Source organism: Crocodylus siamensis, chromosome 4 (assembly GCF_052110815.1).
Source record: "Crocodylus siamensis isolate JL-2025a chromosome 4, ASM5211081v1, whole genome shotgun sequence".
NCBI classification, from domain to species: Eukaryota; Metazoa; Chordata; order Crocodylia; family Crocodylidae; genus Crocodylus; species Crocodylus siamensis.
In genome coordinates, this window is record NC_143398.1 from 199,724,254 (window position 1) to 199,748,369 (window position 24,116).

The window sequence follows — 24,116 nt, forward strand, 5'->3', positions numbered from 1 at the left end:
AGGCTGGGCTCAGCTGGGAACAGTGAAAGCAGCAAATGAGCAGGGGTTACCTCCTTCCCATACCTGCTCCCTGGGAACCCTCCCCTATCCATCTCCACTGCTACTATGGTCACTCTCCCATCTGAGCCCAGTTTCTCCATAACAGGAGCAGAAGGGGTTTTGAAGCTTCCTGCACCCTGGGACAGCAGGGAAAGCAATAGCAGAAGGCAGTAGAGGGGTGGAAGGAGACTAAAGGGGATGTGCCTGTAAACACAAAAGGGAAGGGAATTCTTATGTGCTCTGGGGACTTAAAAATGTCCCTGAAGGCTCCACATGTAGCCTGTCCACACCCCTGCAGTGAGGGTGGCTCCTCCCACACCTACATTTGCTAAATCCTGGATCCATCTCTGTCTCAGCTGTCAGTTTAAAAGAATGTTGGGAAGGTTGAGAGCAATGCACAATTTCACCTCTCCCCCACCAAATGATATAGATTCAAAGACCAAGTGTGTATTTACAGGAGGGAAAAAGTTAATGAGTGGATATACAATAATCAATTAAGAAAGTTTTTATGTTGTCAGTGACTAAATAAGGCTCTTAGATTAAGTAATAAAGAGAAAAGGGTTAAATTATATGAGAAGTATATATCCTAAAGAAATTCAATATTGAAGCCTTAGTTCATTATTCATGTATGAATAATGTACCACAAAGAGGTGAAGTATCACTGGAGGCTGGCGAAGTCCAGTGGAAGGGCTAGGTGAAAATGGAGAGTGATAGTTGATACTGGACTCCTGTGTTTCAGATTTCTGTTTGGAAAGCTGATAATATGAATGGATAATACTGCAGGGATGAAAATAGGTTATTGATTAAACATAATTAAAACTAAAGTTCTTTTTGTTTAAGTGCAGGAAGCTCTCCTTTCTGCTGGTGACCTAGAAGCAAATTTATTTAATATAGTTAAACATAGTTTGTGTTGCTCTCATTCAAAAAAACAAAACCTACCCCTTTTTTCTTTGAAAGATAATGTTAGTTACTGGCCCAGTGAGACCAGTACAGCAGCTAGAGATTGGTGGGGTGCAAAAAAGTCTCATTCCTGCCCTCCTTTCTCCCTCTCATAACCTTTGACTAGCTGCCATATGCCACTGAAAGATCCTGTATGCCAGGGGACTCAATTTTTGGCCCAGCAGGCCAGATGAGTGGGGTAGTCTGCAGGCCAGATTGGGCCCCACATACCAGGACAAAGCTCTGGGGCCTGGCACTGTACCCCTCCCTGCCTCATGCTCTGGGAGCAGGCCATGGGAATTGGCATTGTCCTCTTCTGCCCCTGCATGCTGAGATTAATTCCCGGAAGCTTGTCACCACCATCTCCCACCCACCACACTGGGATAGGTCCCAATGGCCTGGCACTGCTCCCTCCTGGCCCCCCACATGAAGATTGGTCCCTGGGGCCTGATACTGCCCACCACCCTCCAGCCCATCCAGAGGCTGGTCCAGTGTGCAGGGCCTGGGGCTTCCTGCAGGTCTGAAAATGTGCAGTGGGAGAGTGGTGTCACTGTTCTCCCACTGTCAAATTTCTGGACCCATGGGGAGTCCATGGGCCAGATAATATGGGACTGTGGGCTGGATCTGTACACTGTTATGATTTGTATACAGTTATGATGTCACTTTCCGAGTCAAATATGTCTGTTTATAGGTCAGTCCATGTGGAGTAATAAAAATCAGAGAATCAGAGCCTCTGATTTCATTCAGCGCATAGAGACTTAGACCATTTAGAAGTTACTTAGGCCTGTCATTTTAAATTATGCCTGCTTAAACTTTAATATCCTTTCAAGTGTTTCTCCCTGTTAATATTTTAATAAATAGACTCATTATGTCAAACTTTACTGCTAGGGACAGACTTTCAAAAAGCCTGAGCCTGAATTGATTCAATCTTTGTAGCTTGGTCTAACCTAGCTAATCTAAATCAGTTTTGTAGCTGGACAGACATCCCAGGAATGCAGGCACACGCCTACAGTGGCTCAAGCTAGAAGCCAGGAGGCGCAAAAGCAGCTTCCCTTCCTTCCACAGCATGGAGCTGAGGGGGGCATGGCCAGACTCCCACAGGATGCTCTGATTAGCTGAGCAGGGAGTTGATAACAGTGTTTATCACCCAATTAAGAAACAACAGAGGAACATTACCATCTACCTGCTGATTTTGCGGGTTGATTCTACCTGTTGATTCAGCAAGGACAGTAGCCAGCATGTGGTCTGCTAGCTAATACACAGAAACCTCCTCAGCAAGTCAGAGGAGAGGGGGGAATTCCTGCTTAGCAGGGAGTGGTGAGGAGGAAGTGGGGGAGCTGCAGCCAGGGAACAGAGGGGAGGGGCCAGCCCTGCTGTGGAGCAGAGAGCCCTGCCCAGCCCAGAGAGCATGCCAGGATGCTGGGGGTATCTGGTTTATCTTAAACCAGCAAGGGGTCTGGGACAGACATTGCATAAACTGGTTTGAGCCAAATCAGTTAAGTCTGATACTACACTCAACCAGGTTTATTTTAAACTGGTTTCAGCTATTCTCAAACTGGTTTATGTGCACTGAACATCTGTTTAAACTGGTTTAAACCAGTTTCTGATCACTTAAACTGGTTTATGTGTAATGTCTGTCCCTAGCCTATTACTGCAACTAATGTTAATCTGATCTTGATCACCGAGGACCCTGATCACTCAGTGATATGAAAGTCTGAACAAGATAAAAGTTGTACGTGACAATATATCTAAGGTTCAAGGTGTTGGGTAAGACACATACAGAAAAAGAAAATAAATTAGTTGTAGGTGGACATATAGGAATTAACTCACAGAAATTCATATCTTGAGTTAACAATTAATTACAGCTCTAATAAACAATGGAATGAACACCAGCCATAATATCTTGGCTTGATACATTAGCCTAGAAGCCTCTTGCCTAATTATGAGAGTATAGTAGAGCAAATTATTCACACATTTCAGCAAATTAAAAATTGAATTTTGCTTTCCTGTGTTCACCTGCATTTTGAATTCACTTTTCAAGGATTAAGTTTTCCTTTACTGCAACCTCTCACATATATTATGTTTGAATTACAAATAAGACAACATTGAATTAACTAAACAGAAGGAGAGATTTGCTGAACCCAGTGATGTAACAAGTGGTGGACAACTGGGGCAAAATCCTCAGGGGCCAACTTAGAGGAGCAGCATAAACAGCAGCCAATGCTGCCATCAGCCCAGCTGCCATAGCCATCCCAACCCCTATCACTGCCTCTTGCTGCACAGGGCACGACCCTAGCTTTTACACCTCTGGATGAATCTTTCAACAGATGTTTAGCCTGGAGACCAGCAGGAAGATCCAGTTGCATCCACATATTTATACATAATACAGAATTGAAGACTTGTAAATCCAAGCAGTGTCAAAGGCTGATAGATCAAATATTTTGTATATCATTTAGCAAGACAACACTATAAGAATAGGACTTACGTTCTCTGAGCACCCTTTTAGAAACCTGGGACCAATGAGAGAGACATAGGTATTATGTGTCTGTGCCAGTACAGAAGTACAAAGCCCCAGCCAGAGCCCAGGCACAAGAGTAATTAAATAATTCAGACAGTCTTTGCTGATCTGAAGCTAGAAATGCATGCTCACGTATCGCATACAATTACTTTCTGGGAATATGATGACAAAATCTTAGGTCCAAAATCTTTATTTGGATCTAAGCTTCTACTAGTAAAATCATTCTAATATTTTTCTCTGAGACAACTGAGAAAAAAGTGTAAAGAAAAAGTTTAAAATGCTCTAAAAAATTCTTAAATTTGCTGGGGTAGCCTTTAACTTATGAACTACAACCAGTAAACTACTGAAAAGAATGATCACCATTCTCTAAGGATGATCAAAGATCCAGTAATTTGATTTTAACTTGTCACTGGTTACCATAGTAACATAGCATAGTTTCTCGTCCCATGAATGTGACTGTGCCCATACCATCTTTCATTACAGTCACCCATAGTAAACACAGGTCACAGGGAATCTACCCGTGGTCATTTGTTCACCCTAAGTAGTACATTACATTTTATTGTTATTGAACCTAATTTTAAAGTGCTCATATTATATTTCCTGTCAGACCATATCCAAGCTATTTGGAGCTACTGTACCATAGCTGCAAATTTTCTGCTAATGATTCTGTCACATTTATTCATGTTTCCCAGGGTGGATTAAGTGAGTTTAAGAAGAAGAAATACTACAAATGTTATTATTAACTTGTACGTGAATGTGGATGTGCACTACAATAGCCTGTTCTCTCTTTCTTTTTTTCCCTTCTATTTTTAAGGAAGAGAATAAATTGGCTGATATTTCAGATATCTGCCCAGCTGGTGAGGATTTCATTTCTCAGTATACAGAACTGTCTTCTTCTGCCAAAGAGGATAGTTTACAGACTGAGCTCCTGGCAGAAGAAATGCCCTCTGGGGATGAATATGAGTGTATATCACCTGATGATATCTCATTGCCACCGCTTTCTGAGACACCCGAATCCAACCTCCTGCATTCTGAAACAGAGCTGGAAGATCAGTCGCGCTGTAGTTCTCATAGTCTGCATGTCAGCTCCTATAGCTTGCAAATGCAGATAAATACTACCAATAAAAGAATGACCGATGAGTCTGGTCTCTTAACAACTATTGCTTATGCTGACACGACAAATCAGAGAAGGGAAAATGCATCAAATCAGTCTGAGAGGTTTCTCCCCTCTACCATATGTCATGATCCAAAATTCAGAGTGCAGTCTCCTTTGACTTACAGTTCACCAGAAACACCAGAAACTAGCACTGCTTCCTGCACAGTAAATGCAAGACCGGCATATAGCATGATGAGTGAAGTGTGTGAGAAGCATTTGCAGCACTGTGAAAGCATGACAGAAACACAAGAACAATTGCATGGCATTAATAACTTTACTAAAAGCCAGGATAGGCTGCATGCTTTGCCCAATGCATTCTCAGATCTCATGTTTCAATCAGACGCTACCAGAAGCTGTCAGAGGCAGATGGTCACCCGAGAAGAGATTAAAAGTGCTTCAGAAAAGAACAGCATGGTCAGCCTATCTGGACAGGCGCCTAACTTCTCTCAGCTCCTGTCTAATGTAACCGTCATGGAAGGTTCTCCAGTAACTTTGGAAGTAGAAGTAACAGGATTTCCAGAGCCTACACTGACATGGTGGGTAGCTTATAATGAAAAGAGCTAAACATATCAGTAAAAATACACATCAAATCACGTATAACTGTGTGTCCTAATCTAAAAAGTAGAGTGAATTGCTTGTATCCATATCACTCCATAGTTCTGCATGGTTCCACTTTTCTGTTTTTGGGGGTGTTTTTTAACATTAACCCACTTGAAATGTCATTGCTCTCAATTTCAGGAATAATCAAAGCGTCAAAATACTTGTGACCATATTAGACATTTATTTTGAACAAACACAGCCAGCACTTTTCTATTATGTCTCAGTTTAACATTCCACTTTTTAAAAATGATTTGTGAAATGAAACTCATATTTCAGGGTCAACATAATGCAGGTAGACTCCTCTATACTGTCTCTGCCACTTGCCCAATTTTTTTTTCAAACTATGAAAAAAGACTGAATACAAAGAAAATAAGCCTCCAAACAGTGAAGTCCAAGTCTGAAGCAAATATTCACTCTCCCCCCCTGCACTGTCATATGTACAGTTTTTTATTGATTAAAATTATATTGTTATATCTTGTGTTTGTAGGAATTCTTACAAATAAGAACTGGTAAAATATAATTTTTTTTAACAGCAGGACTATTAAGAAATGATTTGCAAAAGATAGAGATGGAGACAGGGGTCAGAACATTTCAAAGAGAGTTATTTTTAGGTCTTCATACGCTGCTTCATTTTTATAAAATCCAGTCCCTATATATATGTCATTAATTTGTTTCTTCCAAGGAAGCCCCTCTTTGAATTTGCTAATGGTGGATATTGCTCCCAGATATATTTTAGTCCACATTTTTGCAATGCCTGGCATCACACATGAAAAAACAGAGCTGGAGGGAGAAATATCTATACAGCTGCAGGGAGAGGGAGAGAGAGTGCTTTTACAATGTACTAAGAACTGCAAACCCATCTGTTAAGAATCTGAATTTTTACCTACAACATTGAAACACTAGCAGTACATTTTGCCTGTATCAATAATATAGTAATTTAGTTTTCCATTTCCATCCTCTGCACTTTCAGGAAGTACTGCTTGTGAATTAAGAAGTCCTTCCAAATATATTTTTAGCTCAATTAGCCCAAAGCAATATGTTGTTGGCAGAACTTGTTTCTCAAAATAAACTTTAAATTGAATATCTCTTAGGTCACAGTTTTATAAAAATTGAACTGCCATATTTTACAATAAAAATTCAGTGCAGGATCACTAGCAATTTTTTTCACAGATTTATATAGTGTCATAGGGATGGGAGTTTTGCCTTTAGGTAATATTAAATGCAGCATACACACAGACAAAATATTCAGGGCCTGCTTCACCTTTTACTTAGAGAAAGTAAATCAGATATAAATGCCGCTGAACCTAGCAAGCTGTATCCTCAACTGATGTAAATTGGAAAAGGTTCCTTGAAGTTCATGAAGTTACATTAACACTGAATGAGGATCTGCAACAACTGAGTAGCAGGGAAACTGGCTTCTTACTCTTTACTGCTTTTTGGGGGAGGCTAAAATTGATATTTGTGCAGAGGACTTGTATTACGTTTTGCACACCAATAAAGAGCCATTAATGACAGAGATAAGTTCTGTGTAGTTTCTCCTGTAGGTCCTCTGGAGGGTGAATTTAACCCTTCAATAGCAAAATTTTTCCAGGCAAGTCTCTGCAAATCCCAGCTGAAGTAAGTGGGACACCACACAGGCTGCATAATCATGCAGAGCAGCTCGCCAGCAATCCTGTTTCTGTCTTATATTAAATGTATTTAGCTGGTTGTGTGAATCAAATAAATTAATCCATTTGCAAATGGGGGAATCAGTGGAGCCGCAGCTATCAATTTCTGTTATTGCCAAGTTGTTGTAGAGGTGCTCTTAAAATCAGCAAATCCTGCTTCAGAAAATCTGATGTAAATCTGACTTGAAAACTGACTCTCTGCTTCAGGTACAAGAAGGGCCAGAAACTGACTGCAGATGAGCACTTTAAGCTCTTACAAAAGGAGACAAAGCATACTTTGTTCATTCAGAAGGTGTTTGATACAGATGCTGGCCTCTATGTTGCTCGAGCTAAAAATTCTAATGGCACAATCTCATCAAGTGCTATCCTCCATGTGAAAGGTAATGGGCCACCTATCACAAGAATAAACTGGATAATGTTGTGTGTCATCTATATTAGTGTATTACTAATGTACTGGCTGTCCACATAGTAAGTACAGTATTGTCAGCACCGGATCATGAACTGAAACAATTTTAAATCAGTTATCTTTCACTGCATCTTTCACAAACTGTAACAATCTATTTATGCTTCATACTAGATAGCTTGCTTGTTTTCTTAATACCACTGCTATATCAGATGTTTATGTTCCCTTGTCAGGTTAATCTTTATCTTAAAAAGTTAAAATGATTTGTTAGGATGATGGCTGAGTTTTGCAGGCTAAATGTCCACCATTACTGTTAACAAAGTATAAAAAGCTTTCAGATTGTGTTGTTTATAGACATCATATGTCAAAGTGTATGCAGGTACTGTGCCTAAATCATTGTACATGTCATGATGCACTTTTGTTGTTTTTTCTTTAAAGCATATTTCTAATAGTATTTTTCTCATGTACATTTTAGGTATGTCTCTGTGTAGAATAAAGCCAAATAGGACAGAATCGTAAAATGTATAACTATACTGGCAAACACCATAAACAGATCTATGCATGGTGTTGGAAAAACTAGGGCTTCATTTAGCTAAAATGTGTCTGTAAGTAATTTGAAAACAAGTGGAACTGAACTGATGTAAATTGTGATGAATTCAGCTGAAGTCAATGGAGCTTTGGCAATCTAGACAGAGACTCAACCTTTTAAGGCTCAAGGTTCCCCTAGTCAGACTCAAGGTATTTAAAAAAATGCCAGTTCTTAGCTGGCTCATTTCCTGAGTATGAAAAAATAATGGAGTGATTCTTCTATCCAAAGAACTCAGAAAGACCACAACAGGTTAGAATGTTTTTGACACCATGGATTCCTATTTGAAATGTTTGAGTTGTGAATTGTGTGTAGCATCTAAGGCAGGGGTGGGCAAATTGCAACCTGGGGGCCGGATGCAGCCCACCAGGCCATTCTATCCGGCTTGTGGGGCCCCTAAAAAATTTAGAAAATTAATATTAATCTGCCCTGAGCTGCTTGTCATGCAGCTCTCGATGACTTGCTGAAACTCAGTAAGTGGCCCTCTGCCCAAAATAATTGCCCATCCCTGATCTAAGGCCACCTATACATGTGCAAAGAGGCTGTAATTACAGCACATTAGAGAAGACTCAATTAATTGAGTCTGCTGGAGCATGGTAATTACTGCACTCCAGCAGACTCTAGCATCATATCTATCAGCATCCCTGCACTGAAAAATGGCAGTGAAGGTACTTTAACTAAAACTCATTTGGCGAGCTTTAGCTAAAGCACCCACACTGCCATTTTTCAGTGTAGGGATGCTGATACACATGACACTTTGGGCACTTTAATTAGAGCAGCACTTGGAGATGCTCTAATTAAAGAGCCCCCTCCCTACCTCCCAGACCATGTGTATAAATACCTGAATAGCATTCAGATTGGTTACACCCTGTGACATCCTTAAAAGGATCTCACAGCACCCCAGGGTCCCACAGCAACCTGGTTGAGAACCACCAGTCTAAACCAACAGATGCATATCTGTCAGATAAATGATGAAGTGTTAGTTTGTACAATAGTCCCATAAATGCCAGTTTATAAAATAAAACTTTTCAACATACCTCTCTGCCTGAAGTATGCAATGTTGCAATTCTTTTAATTCATTCTCTGCTTCTTTACAAAATGTTAAATGAAACATGTAGATACCTTATATAATACTCCCAATTGTTAGTATGAAAAGAGAAATATCATATTTTATTAATCTGGCTTTGAGCATGTTTATAATTAATTTTGATAAACTATTTTCAAAGAGATCAACATATTTGGGAAAATATTCCAGTGAAGAATAATGTGTATGATAAGATAAACTATAAAAATGAAAATAGAGGATTTTTCTGTGAGTTTTTCTTAAACAATTGTAATAATGAGAATTAATTGACTTTAATTGTGATTTTTTTTAAAATTGCATCTGTTGAATTTTATTTGTGATAAGGACAAACCAAAATACTATTATGTTATTATAAAAATAGTTTTGATGATGTAATAACTTTGGATCAGAAAAAATTTAATATTTTGACAAAAGAAAGGAAGTTTGCCATGGAAAGATTTCACAGATAGACCTTCAGGCATTTAAATAGTGAGATTAATTTCTTATAAGACTTTGAGACATGTTGTATCTGTCCACAAAAACGGTAGGCAAACAGCTAAATAATTTTCCTTGCATTTTTAATTTGCTGCTTTCACCTAATGACTTTGCTTGTGTAAGGATTTTATAATAGGGGGGACCTTAAATTTCTTGCAACATTTACGAAAAGGAAATAAACCCTTGTCTGTACAGCATGCTCTGAAGTGAATCGATAGTGCAAATTGCAGGTGCTTACTGGGGCTAAGAACAAGCATTTGGATTACTGGCCCAGTGGCTGCAACTTCATTAAAATCTTGTAACTTGGCAACAAATGTCTGCAAGTCAACATGTCCTAAGGTAGGGGCAGGGGGGTAAGCAGGATGGGGAGAAAATAACATACTAAGACTAGAAGCTGTATTAATGGGCAATTTTCTTTCTAAGTCAAGCCACCTCATGAAAATCCTTGTAAGGAAAATCCAAGTACAGGTAATCCATCCTTTTTAGTACTTTTCAGAAAGTGTATTTTCATTTTACAATAAAGCAATATTTACTAATATTTTTCATGTTTCAATTTTCATAAAAGAAATGTTCGGTTTTTATATATATATTTCCTTGCAGCTATATATGCACATACATAGCTACAAAACAAACAGCAAAAGAAATTAAAGAAGCATATTTGTGTTTATATTATAATAAGCATTGAGATAAGACTAAAGATTCTTCCCAATATGGTGTGATGTTTTTCATGTTTTGCCTGTGGCTGAAATGTCACTTTCTGACAGCCTGATCTCTATTTATAATAAGCAGAATGCTGGAAACAATCAGACAGCCAGTAAATTTGCAACAGTATTTGAAATAACACTTTGTCTAATACAGTGCCAATTCATTTTTCGCTGTTTTTTTATCACACTAAAGTAAATTAGAATTTAAACAGTAATACAGGAGTCAAAGTCAAAGTAAAAAAAAAAACAACCCCTCATTGGTCTGAGGCTTTTCCTTATGTACCAAAGCCATGGCTTTGTTTTTTGCACAGTTCATTTTCTATGCAAGTCTAAGCTGAAGCAGTAAGTTTCCTAGATAACCCAAGAGACTGCTAATTTCTGGAGCCCTAGCTACTTGAATCTTCTGTTTTTATTAGGAGGGTCGCAGTGTAATCAGCCCTAATCAATGATGAGTCAAACCCTCAAAAATCAGGAAGTTGGTATAAAAGTAGTACATTCTTTTTTACATTCTTTTATATTTTACATTCTTTTCGTTTTCTGGGTTTTGCTCCTTTAGGATGTACTAAGGCTACATTTTCAGACTGTTATCTGCAGTAATGGAGACTAAAAATGAACTTTTTTTTTACAAAATGAAAGCCTAATCTATCTTTGGGAACTAAGATTTTATACTGAATCCCAAATATCACAACACTCGTGGTAATTTCACAAGAGTTGGCAATGCTGAAGAGCACTACAGGAGATGCACACAAGGTTATGTCTCTACTGTAACTGTAAATACATGACTTAGAATAAAACTAGCAAAGCTATGGAAAGTTCAGAGCTATGAAGGGCATCACTCTGCTGCTATTTATATACCTCAGTTGAGAGGGCTGGGACAGCACTCTGTAATCTTTCTCTTTAGAAGAGAGTTATTTGTGGAATACAAATAGAAGTCTAGGCTGGGTCTCTGTGACTAAGTACAGACAGTCAAAAAGCCTGAGGCTAAATTGATTCAGTCTTTGCAGGTTAGTTTAAGCTGCAGAGATTAAACAGAGAAACAACTGGACACACATTCACTTTAATTCAGGAAATGCAGCCACATACCTGCAGTGGCTCAGGCCAGAAGCCAGGGGGTGCTAAAACATGGGTCTCTGGCTCATAGCATGGGTTGTGTATTCACTTCCTCTTCCTGCTGCCTCTGAGGTTTTAGCAATTTTCAGCTCATAATCACAGCAGCAGGACTCTTCAGGGTTGCTCATCACTTCCTCTTCCTGTTTCCAGGTGCCTCTGGGTTTTGTAGTTCACAGTTGCAGCTATCAGTAAGTTTTTAGCAGGACAGGGCAGGGCAGGACAGCTCTGTACTTGGGGGCAAAGAAGTTTAACCCCCTCCCTGGCCCCAGATCCCAGCTGGGGTGGAGGGGAGGGTGCAGTCCCTGCCTCTCACCCCACACCTCTGACCTTCTCTGCTGAAGTAGACAGCCCAGCCCAGGGCTAGAAAGCATGCTGGGATGTTAGGGGACTGTGATTTAACTTGAATGAGGAAGGGGTCTGGAACAGAAGTTTCATAAACTGGTTTGACCCAAATCAGTAAAGTCTAATACTGCATTCAACCAGGTTTATCCTAAACCAGTTTCAGCCATTTTGAAACTGATTTATGTGTACTGAACTTCTGTTCTGTTACAGGTTTAAACCAGTTTCTGATTAATTATAAACTGGTTTATGTGTAATTTCTGTCTGTAAACCGTATGTTAGCAAAGCAAGCTTTCCTGGAGTGAGATCCCAGCTAAAGGAAAGGAACTCCCTAACACTCCTAAAAAATAAGAGAGGGGGATGCCTAGACTATAAATTCTTCCATCACTAATATGCAACTGGAAAGGAATTGATGGTAGCTTAAGCTGAGGCATTTGGATATGGCTGCTTAGTGTCATTTATGTCCAATATATGATTAACTAATTTTTAGAAAATTTCTAGATTTTCAGATTTTTTTCTGTAACTGATGTCAGCATGAGTGAGAAGTCTTAAATGAGTCAGGACTGGAATCAGAGGACAATGTAGAAAATGGATATGTATGAAACTGATCTCTATCACATCCATCCTTTTTCTGGTGATATTCAGATCCCTATGGGTTATGTACCTGTTATTAATGCTAGCTTCCAGTCTCAGTGTAGCATGGAAGACTCTGATCTTTGCCTGAAGAGTCAAGGAGAATTTCTTAGACTTCATAGATTTCATAGACATTTGGGCTGGAAGGGACCTCGGAAGATCATCGAGTCCATCCCCCCACCCAAAGGGCAGGAAGTCAGCTGGGGTGATAGGATCCCAGCAAGATAAGCATCCAATTTACTCTTGAACATGTTCAATGTAGGTGCTTGAACCACCTCTGACGGCAGGCTGTTCCAGACCTTGGGGGCTTGGACAGTAAAGAATTTCTTCCTTATGTCCAGCCTGAAATAATCTTGCAGTAGTTTATGACCATTCAACCTTGTCATCAAATGCTCCCCCAGATACTGGTGGTCACCCCTGATAAACTTATAGGTGGCCATCAGATCACCCCTGAGCCTGCGCTTTTCCAGGCTAAAGAGCCCCATGGCTTTCAGCCTGTCGCCATAGGGTCTGTTTTCCTGACCTCTGATCATGCGCGTGGCTCTTCTCTGGACTCCCTCAAGCTTCTCCACATCCTTTTTGAAGTGTGGAGCCCAAAACTGGACACAGTACTTCAGCTGCGGCCTCACCAAGGCTGACTACAAGGGGAGAATGACATGCTGGGGTTTTTTTGAAAAGCACCTATGGATGCAAGCCAGCATTTTGGTCACTCTACTAGCTACAGCATCACATTGCAGGCTCATGTTCCTCCTGTGGTCAGTGATGACCCCCAAGTCTCTTTCTTCCGTAGTGCTAGCCAGCGTAGCACTGCCAAGCCTATAAGGATGCTGCAGGTTTTTCTTCCCAAGGTGGAGAACCTTGGGAAAGAGGGCTTGCTCAGGCCTCTAGCAAAAAAGACTTAAAAGATTTAATGCTGCCCTTTCTTTGAAAAACCTATGAAGGAAAGTGGTAGTTCAAACATCACCTGACTTTTTTGGGAGTAATCTCATTCACCAAACAGGCTTTACTGACTGCTGAAGTTTTACACTTTATAAAATGCCTTTTTTGTAAACAACAGGTAAGGTATCTTTAGTGTCCTGTCTGAATCTGGGAAATGAATTTAAATGAGTCCATGGGTAAAGTGAAGTTCACTGCAGTGACCTTTCCATTATCTAACCTCAGTGACAAGAACATAAATGGAATCTAAGGCCACTGAGGTAAATTTCCTCTAGGAAACCCAGTTCTGGTCCTGGTAAAAGTCAGTAGAGGTTTTTCTATTGGTTTTAAAAGCAGCAGGCTGAGCCTGTAAACTTTTAGTTGTCACAACATGTAGTTTCATTTTAAATCCAATATGTGATCTTCATGTAGACCTAAATACTGCAGTCCTTTTTTGACTACATCTCAGGCAAAATTCCCAGTGTTTTCAATGAAGTTTTGCCTATTTTGGCAATAGTTGACAATAGGTAGACATGGTACCCACAGTATTGCTACCAGTGAGTGACTAGGGAAAGGAGCGGGGAAAGGAAAGCAGTATGAAGCTAAAAAAAATCTGAATAGATAACAAATAGTTTTATTTTTTAAAAGGAGGTAACATAATGACTGTGTTTACCTGAATCCAAGATGACTTCAAATTTAAGACAACCCTCAAAAAATCAAATCTATACATAGAAAATTATAAATGTGTTAGAATTAGTGGAAGGTCATCTTAAATTTGTACCCACCACCACCACCACCACCACCACCACCACCACTGTGACAGGGAAGGCGAAAGTGGAAGGCAACAAGGCAGACTCCCCTGTCCCTATGCCCCTTGTCCCTCTGTGCCTCTGCCTGCCCTGCTTGCCTCCTGTCCCCTGCTTTTCCCTGCCCTGTACCTCCTGCTCCTTCCTGCAGCCTGCAGCCTCACCCTAGCCGTGCCTGTGTCTGATCCCTGATGTCTGTCCTTCCCTTCCCTCCTTCACCCCCGCCCCTCTTCTACCCCACCGCTTATCATCTGAAGCTGTGTTCCTGCTCCAGGGCAGTCAGCAGCAAGGGTAGCCCTGGTCCAGCCCAGCCCAGCCTGGCTAGGAAGAAGTAGCAGCACCACCCAGCTGGGCCAGGTTCAAGCTGGAAGGACTGGAGCCAGAGCAGAAGGTAAGCAGCAGTGGGGAAAGGGCAGCTAGGAGGTGGGACAGGGACCCCCCTCCAAAGCTGCACAAACAAGACATCCAGTACAGCTGCGCCACTACCTGCCCTGGGCTCATACACAAATGGAAGGCAAGGCTTTTTTTCCCCCGTGCTGATTGCGCGGGGGGGAGGAGAGGACAGGACTTTGTCTTGGATTTGAGTACATGTGGTATTCAATAAAATTAATAAATCTTATTTAAAAAAATGTTAAGAGGGTTCCCTTGTCCCTTTTGTAGATATTAGTAAATAGAATGCCAAAGCTGACTGTATGATTGTTCCAGAATGATAATATTGTTTCTAAGTATTCTTCATTGTTTGGTGAGTGTTAGCTTGTCCGATGCTTGATTTTCATTCGTCTTATTAAGCATTGTTACATTTTTCCTCATATTTAAATCACTGCTAAATTTAAATGTCTCTCTCTTATTCTGTGCATAGTATCCAGGCACACTGTTAGTCTGCATAGAAAAACAAAAAATATCAACAGAGTTCATATTAAAATATCTTTGTTCTGTGAGCCCAAAGAGTGCTCAAATTTGGTGGTCAAAACTGCAGAACCCTTCTGTTTCAGGTATGTAAGATAAGCAGCTTGAGAGCAATATTCCTTCATTCCATGTTAACTATTCTAGGCACACAAAAATGCCCATTTTATTACAAATATTACAGTAAACATATGAAAGCATGAATTTTGCTTTCAGGCTACCACAGAAAAACATTTTCTGAATGATGCATACTTTATATACACCTCCTTCTTGTCATCATTTGTATGCAAACTGACTATTAAACTATAAGATTTTTATTAAACCTTGACATTCATTAATTGCACTCACAATTTTGAACATTACAGGTACATTACAATTCATTACAGGTACAAATAGATTTACATGTCTTGCTAAATGATTGACTTTTAAAATGGAAAATTATCTTGAAACTCAAGCCCTATATCTTTGAGACAGCAATATTACTTAAAAATATATCTAGATAATTCACCCTCCCCTTTTTTTCTGTCTATCTTTATATACTCACTGAAAAAGAGAGTGGCAGTGAGCAAGACTTCCCAGCTATATGTAATGGGGTGGAACTGTGTGATAGGCATTCACAGAAGTTCAGGTAGGAGAAGATTGGAAAAGGATTGCTGTCCTCCATTGTCTTGTAGTGTAGTTCCCTGTGTATGAACACTCTGCTCTGTCAGCTTGCCTGTGCTACTGCAGCTTTTGTTTCCTTACAGACCCTGATGTTACACAAAGAATGACTACAAACTCAGTTTAGTGCTAAATACTTGGCCAGGTTTACAAAGTACCAACTCACTAACAAACATGTCCAACAATTTATAAGGTGTTAGCCCTGGATGCTCACTGTAAGGCATAGGCACAACTCACATATGCATCCCCTAGGCTTTATGCATGGTTCCCAGGGTTTCCAGTACTGCTCTTATATATAGATCAAAACAATTCTGTATACCTTGGAAGTGTACATAGAACACACAAATATCTCTACCAAATTACCCTAATCACTGTGTGTCCTCTTGTTATCGTGTGTGTTCTGTACTCTGGCACCAGTCTTAACAATCAACTTTATCAGTCTCCTTAGAGGTCTGTAAAGCCTAATCTCCCAAGTGCCTTCCAATCTAAGGCCCTGGTGGGTGTAAACTCAGCCTTTGGTGAGGCCTGCTTTAGTCAGCCCTCTAGCAAAGCTTTTATGCACTGATCAATGTTCATATTACTCAATGCTCCAGTGAGACCCACAAAGATTAAATGCTATCTTTCTTCAGAAGGGCCATGACTGGGATTGGCCAGGTGTAAGTAATCAGTGAGTCACCACAGAAGAGGGAAGTGGGGTGGGAGGCTTGAAGCTCTCCTTCCAATTGTGAATTCAAAGATGGCTGGACTTGAGGATAAGAAAGTGAATCTCTTCCTCTGAGGAAACTCTGGTGTAGTATGATTTACCCTATGCTTACTTTGCAGGGACTTTGCTGAGCAAGGCAACACTTACTTTGGGGGGGACTTTGTTGAGCAAGGCAACACTTATAAACTAATCTTGGCTTGGCTCTTGCTGAGGCTGATTAAGCAAGCTGTTTAAAATGCTAGGATTTGTTTTTCTTCATGTAAAGTTCAGATCTGAAAATTACATCATGCAACTGTGAGCCTGCATTAGTCCTAAGTCAGGGGTTGGCAACCTACAGTGCTCATTGGATCTGTCCTGCAGGCACGGACATTCAGCAGCAGTGGGCCTTGGCAGCAATTGCTTTCCCATGGTGCTGTGGGCGAAAAGTCCCAGTTGCAGGCACTCTCCCTGTGTTGCCATGGAGAAAAGAGACAGTGGCAGGTAGGTTCCTACCAGGTAGCGCCCACCTACCTCACACCCAAACTGCGTCATTCCGGCCCACAGCATTAAAAGGTTCCTGACTGCTGACCTAGGTAATGGAGTTCTGCAAAAATGAAAAGGGTAGTTTGAGACAAGTAGAGATGTTATAAAAACATTAGAGTTCCTTCATTAGTCCTTGATATAAAGCTACTATTTCTAGTTTAAATGTAGAGACAGGGCCTGAAATCTCTTGCTAACTACATATTGTCTGTCCAGAACAGTTATTTAGCAAAGTCTCATGTTAGGAAGAGAAAAGCTGAAATGTGTTGTTAAATATCATTTTATGAAGCTGCTCATAATTTTGTAAATATTAGCTCCAAAAGGAGATAGATTAGTAGTGCATGGGTACATCTATGCAACACGTTTATTGTGGAGCTGACTAATTAGCTACAGAGAAAAGTCACAGTGAGCACGTCTACATTTTCATTAATGCACTTTAGGTAATGCGCACTAAATCTAGTACCGCCATTGTGAGATAGTAGAAAAATGTGCATTAGCCTATTTTAATGCACATAACTGAAAGAACATGGGTTTTTGTGACCCTTTAATGAGCATTAAAATAGGCTAATTCTCATTAAAGCGCACATGTAGATGTGCCCAGTGTGTACATGTGCAGCCCTATTAGGCCACAGTAAATGAATTAACTTCACCATAGGTTAGTACTTGTAACCACAAGTACTATCCTATGGTGATATTCTTAAGTGTGCAGCAACGCACATGTAGATGCTGATGGGGCTGGCTGGGGCATGAGAGTGCTTCAGTGAGAGGGCTGCCTGCTGGCTAGCCTCATACTGGGGTACCCTTGTGCCCCAGCCAGCCCCTCTGCAGCACACTGAGCCAGATCAGAGCAGCTCCAGGCTGGCAGGATGACCCCCTAGGTCCCTTGCCTAAAAACACTGCTCCAACCCAGCTCAACATGGTGCAGTCCTGGGTACACATGTAAATGGGAGCAATATAAACTCTGGCTCTATATGCACTAGAATTTATTGCATCACATTAAGTACACATGTTGCTGCACCTGTGTGAAGTAAAATAGTCTAATGTGAATGTTAAATGTAATTTATCATCATTCACTTACTAGTTGCACTTACTAAGGTGGGGAGGTGCAGGTAAGGAACACTATGTAATAAATTAAGAATGATATGAGAAATTGCATTTCGTATGTATTTTCATTGCTTCTCTTGCTAGGTAACCAGAAAACTGTATGTTGACACATCTTTTTCATCTGGCTCCTCCCCCACCCCAATAACTTTTTCATCTGACTGCAATTTTAACACTTTGTTGCAAAACTTATTCATTCTTTACTCTAAGCATGAAATCCAAGAGTAAAACTAGTATCAGCTGTTGTAACAGGCAGCCCTGGACCCATGACAGATTTTAGGCATTCTGAAACATTATAGAGAGAAATTAGAATGATGCCACTGAAGACCTGGAATGTCCATCTCCTTCCAGTTTCCCAAGAGTATGATAAGCTTAGAAGATCAAAAGTTATATTTTTTAAATCAATTTGTGCAACTAACTTTGAGCATACACTAGCATTCAACAGAAAGCCAAAATAATCAAATCTGGATCATTTCTACCTTGCAGTTCTGTTGTACAACAATCATTTAAATGTCTGCTCTTCAGAAATCAGAGTGCACAAACCCATCCTCTATAGCTAGCAATAATCAAATGTTATTTGTTTTCAATTGACAAAGTTAATATGTCACCAGTAGGCTGTTTTTCCACTGTGCCAGCCACACCAATTATTTATTTGTGGTTTAAAGCCTCTGCTTCAGTTCAAGAGGGGCTCATTACACACGTTGTGTCTCTGTTAGGCATACAATGCAAAAAATGATTGTTTGAACCTTCTAAGCTAATTGTCATAGCCATTTTCTTAATGTAGTCAGGAGATAAAAAGGACACAAGATTGTGCTGGCCACACTTGCTGCCATGCCCTACTCACTAGTGACATGGTCCCTGTGCAAAGGCTTTTTGTAGGGGGACAGATGCAGAGGCAGCAAAGGCTTACAATTATCACTGTAGTTGTGAATTAAAAGTCCATAGCCAGCAAGTCCACTGAAAGAAATAGGTTCATTAGAACAGGTTGGTGAAAATGTCTGATCCTGCTGATATTCCTGAAGTTGCCACTGTTTATGCCAAGAGGACTGAGAACATTTTTACATTTGATGTCAGTCACTACTTGTTCCTGAGCACTAGAATGAAGGGTACATTGATATGCTGTTATATTGCAGGAGTAACTCTAATGAGGCAATGGAGTTGCCCTGGTGCAAGTATGGAGTTGCTCTGCCAGAAGGCTTAGAATTTGATAAACGTTAAAAAAAGCCTGGGAGTTTTAATTTGAAGAAGGCCCTGAAACACTGTCTGTTCTTCTAAGACAGTGATTCTAACCTTTGTAGACTCAAAGCACCCCTTCATAACTTCTGTGAGTTTAAAGAACTTATTTGTTACAGTGCAAGGAATTACAGAGGGGCTGGGAAGCTGGGGAGGGGAACAACCAGGCAGGGACTGAGCCTGAGTCTGCACTTATCTCCTCATACTTATCTTCTCACACTTTGCAGCACCCTTCTAAGGATCTTACAGCACCCCTGAGTACCCCAGCACCCTGATTAAGACTCACTATTCTAAGATTATTAGATACTCAGGTACAAAAAAGGATTTACCTTCAAAATAATCTGGGTCACATGGAAAGTATTGGTTAACTTAGTATCACTTAAATTTGTATAGTGTGGTATGGAACATTAAGCCTGTGAAAGATGGGAGGAAGGAGCACGTACTTTTAATGTGGGGAGAAAAGAGATCTGGCTTCTTGTAGTATAAAAGTACATGGTTGTATTTTTTTGAAAATCTACTCCATTTCTTTCACTGCCATCTTCAAGATGGTATTTAACTGAAAGTTAAGTAACACATGAACCTTTTCACTCCTATAAAATAGCATTTTTGTATACCAGTAAGATCCCAACTTTGAAGGATGGAACAGATACACAGAGTAAAGAAAAAAGCATGCATCTGTAAGCCTAAAATGGGTATTTCTAGTCTTGATATGTGTTTGTACTATTCACTGCAATGTTGTAATCCAGCCTTATGTTTATTCAATACCCACACAAAGAATGTATCTAACACTACCTCAAAATTAATACCACAGTGCCAATGCATGAAAGTTTTTAGATTCTTAACTCCTCTATTCATCAAGAAGAGTTTTATTCAGATACCCTATTCCCTCTTTTGTTTCTCATAGATTAAAAATGTTTGGCCACTATTATTGCATTAATAGTTGTCCATACACTACAAAGTAGTAATCGGAGAGTAGTTTCTTCTTTTAGTTGTGCCATTTCAAGTTTAGCATGCACTTTTTTTCAGTACAAGGAAAACTGCCAGACTTTATACAAAAATTTGGACATAAAACTCTACAAGAAGGAGAAGATTTAATCCTGCATTGCACTGTACATGGAAGACCCAGACCAAATGTCATTTGGACTAAGGATGATATCCAAGTGGTAGATGGAGACATTAGTGTATGTCTTAACTTTCCTAAAATGTTCCATGGGGAGGGACAGAGTATGTGCCTCTGGGTGCTACTAATAATCTTCTGTATGCATTTTATTGTCTTTCAGATTGATAAATTAGGAGACAGCTATTACCTTTTAAAAAGAAATGTTGTCCTTGCTGACACTGGGAAATATGTCTGTATTGCCAGCAATGAAGTTGGAGAGGCACACTGTTCAGCTTTCCTAAAAGTTGTAGGTGATTCTCTCTCTCCAGATACACATTTTTAGGTACATCCATATAATAAACAAGAGTCTCATCCCTGCTTTCACTGCTGTACAGATCTTGTTTCAGAGAAAAATAACAAAGCAGATATTACCACTGTAACTGAAACAAAATGGGATGAAGCATGTTTGTCTGTAAAAGTGAGTGTCACTACCACTGAAGTAGTCAAAGGTCAAGTCATGTATCAGATGAGAGGTCAAAGGCAAATGGCAAAACATTGGTCACCTACATTTATGACTTAAGCATAGGGCACTGTTTTCTTAATTTCACAAAATTTGGCATTATGTAAAGGAGCTATTTAATCTGTCATCTGTATTTATTTTTTTATCTGGCAATATACTGATCATGAGACCTTTTCATAATATAATTAATGTACCCTACAATATAGAATGTATGTAAAATATTCTGCTTTAGTCAAAACTCTTATAATTTTGTATCTAATAAAATCTCCAAACAGGAATGTCTCAAAGGCATTTTTGAAATAAAGAGTGGTACAAAACTTCATGTTAAGTCAATTGTGTTTGTTTCATTTGCTTGAACAAATTAAAATAGGCATTACCACCATCACTGCCCAAAGATCTACCTCTAGTTTTTTGTACGTGAGATGACCACAGGATTAGAAATTTGTTCTATGCAATTTACAATTGTTGCTTATTCTAAAAGTGCCCCAATTTGCATAAATTCTTGCATTCATGAATTGGGAATGGAGGCAACCCTGCTTAGCGCTCTTATTTAGTTCTGAAAAAAATGAGTGTCAAGTGGAACTGTGCTAAGCAAAACCCATTTTCCTATAGATATGAATGTAGATAAATAAAACAGGTTCCACCATTTCTGGCCACCCCTCCATGCCCACCCGCTGGGCACTGCAGCACCAACTGCCAGCCCAGACCCCATGCTCCTACCACCCCGCCCTGGGCCCTGCCAGCCCTGGCCCTGTGCTCCTGCAGGCCCTGGCTCCATGCACCGACACAGGCCTTGTACTCCTGCTGCCCTGCCAGCCCTGGTCCCAGGCCCTGTGCTCCTGCTGCCCCACCAGCCCTGGGCACTGGCCTGGGACCCATGCTCCTGCCACCCCACTGGCCCTGGCCCAGTCCCTGTGCTCCTGCCACCCCACCAACCCTGGCCCCAGGCACTGGCCCAGGCTCTGTGGTCATGCCCCCACCCACCCCTTCTCACTGCTGCCATCGCCACTGCCTCCGTGCCCACCCACTGGCTGCTCCAGTGCCACTGGCCACTCCAGGACCCTGTGCTCCTGCTGCCCCATTGTGGGCCCCACCAGCCTGGTCTTTGCACTCATGCCCACTGCCTGCCCTCCCATTTGCCCCTTCTCATTATTGCCCACCAGCTAGAGTGGACTGGAGTGGACCCTGCACTCCTGCCACCCCGCCCTGGGCCCATGCCAGCTGTCACTCACCATTTCACTCAATGCCGATGCTGCCACTTCTCCCCACTTCCACGCACAGCATTATAACGAAATGTGCTGTGTGCAAAGCAGTATTTTAAATGAGAACTATAGCAAAACTGTGGTAAGCGAAACCACATTAAGCAGGGGTTGCCTGTACTAGGCTAGAAGTGAATGATGACTGTTATACCCACATCTTTACCAATATGGCAGCCACAAAAAAGATGTGAAGGATTATTAAGTCATAGAAAATAGGGTTGGAAAGGACCCGGGGTGGTCACCTATTGCAGCCCCCTGCTCAAGACAAAATTATTCCTGTATAAACATGGCTTTTACCTAACCTTTCTCCAAAAAAACTTTCTGAGGATGGAGATAAACTCTTCATTTTTCCTGATGCAGTGCCAAACTGGACTCAGTACTCCAGGTAAAGCCTCATCAGTGTTGAATACTCCAGGTAAGACCTTACCAGTTCTGAATAGAGTGAAGGAATCACTTCCTTTGACTTGCAGGTGGCATACCTCCTAAAGCAACCTGGTAAGCTATTGGCTTTTTGAACCAAGGGTATACTGCTGACTTGTACTCAGCTTTCAGTCCAGTATTACCCCCAGTTACAGTGATGACTAGCATCACAAGTATGATATGGTTCATATTACAGAGAGTTGGAATATAAATGTCAAGAAATGTATAACTAATTATTTCTAAAAAATATTTTTTAGGTAAAAAATCTGAAGGAGTTTGCAAATGGATACAAACCATTTTATCAAGATCCAGTGCATTTTTATTAGCTATATAATATAAATTGTTGTTGTGCTTTTGACTGAAGTGGAAATTGTTTTCAGTGTTTGAGAGGCACAATTTGGTTGGCATTAATTGTGGCTATGACTTGTACATTTGAATTAGATGCATGTAATGTAAGAAGCATCATAACCTGATTTTAAAATATGCCAAAGGTGACTATGATATGAGGTGAAAGTCACTGCTATCCAAATTTGAGAGCTTTAGTGGGATACAAATTGTTGATATTCCTTGAAGTGAATCTTGCCTCTGTCCACCATGCAATAGTTTATGCTTTTATAAATTGTCTATCTTTTACTTGATCAAAGAACTCAAAGGCAAGAGGTTTTGTGTGGCAGGGGAGCTGGGGAAGGGAGGAAGAGAGAAGGGAAGGTTGTCCTCCCTAGTCATTATATATGCTATATCAGTTTGGTTAATCCACTTCTCTCTCATATCAATTCACTCTTACTTTAATTAGAAATCTTGGACTAGGGGAGGAGACTGAAATAGACTGAAAAAGCTGGGGATGGCATTGGCTCAGACAAGGAGCCAATGGTGTGAGAGGACTGGTATTGGTTGGACAAAGAGTCCTAGTAGAAAACTAGGTTGGGGGTAGACAAATGATTAAATTAAGTCAGAGGAAGAAATGACAATTTATGCTGATGGCCGATACTGTGATACCTTGATTACATATTTAACAAGGAGACCTGAAAGAAAGTTTTTATTCCCTTCCTATGGGGACTCTCTCTGTCTGATATTCTGGTAAAGAGTTGAAATATAGAAGTTTTTATGGAACAAGTAATTCTGGAAAAAAATGGATCCAAACCTGATGAAATGTGTCATTTCAACATCCCCAAGGGGCAAGGATCTGCATTTGTCAAACCTAAGTAAGGATTCCTATGACACAGCTAAATCGTGTGAGAGATAAAATTTGACCAAAGAGCTGGAGAAAATGAGGTACCTCAACTACAACTCGTATGAGACATAAATAGAAGTCAAAGTGGTCCTGGTTTCATATTGAAATGGTCTAAAACAAAAGTCCTTCAATATGGCTGTATTCAATATAAAACAAATTATCTTGACTTTTCTCTGCAAGAAAATTTAGGAAAATCATCTCCACGGAAAATCAGCTATACTGATACTGTGCATTACTATATTGTAAAATGTAGACCGGCCATTTTATTGTGTTGTAGGTTCGCCACTTATTTTTGTGGCATTCTTGCAACTTCATCTGAATTAGTGATGTTTCTTAAATCAATATCTGAATGTTCTCTGTGCTTTTCATAGTTTCTAAAAGATCTACCAAACTTTTAGTAGGTATTTAAGGGCAGGGGACAACATTTGGCCCACGGGCCAGATCCAACCCACCAGGCCATTCTAGCCAGCCTTTGGGGCACCTAAAATTTTAGAA

General features: G+C 40.4%; 1 protein-coding gene and 1 non-coding gene across 2 annotated transcripts in view; one reads left to right on the top strand and one right to left on the bottom strand.

The window, feature by feature from the left end:
• The window catches only part of CCDC141 (coiled-coil domain containing 141), a 180,316-nt gene extending 159,283 nt beyond the window's left edge, over positions 1–21,033 (top strand). Inside the window, exons 24-28 of the mRNA XM_090041708.1 lie at positions 4,311–5,188; positions 7,127–7,299; positions 20,119–20,273; positions 20,373–20,502; positions 20,599–21,033. Coding sequence (XP_089897834.1) covers positions 4,311–5,188; positions 7,127–7,299; positions 20,119–20,273; positions 20,373–20,502; positions 20,599–20,771 — 1,509 coding nt within the window. The 3' untranslated portion in view covers positions 20,772–21,033. The remainder of the gene's footprint in view (positions 1–4,310; positions 5,189–7,126; positions 7,300–20,118; positions 20,274–20,372; positions 20,503–20,598) is intronic.
• LOC149867411 (small nucleolar RNA SNORD36) lies at positions 16,464–16,532 on the bottom strand. The gene has a single exon (XR_016442158.1). It is a non-coding gene; the product is annotated as a small nucleolar RNA SNORD36 (small nucleolar RNA).
• Positions 21,034–24,116: the final 3,083 nt, after the last annotated feature.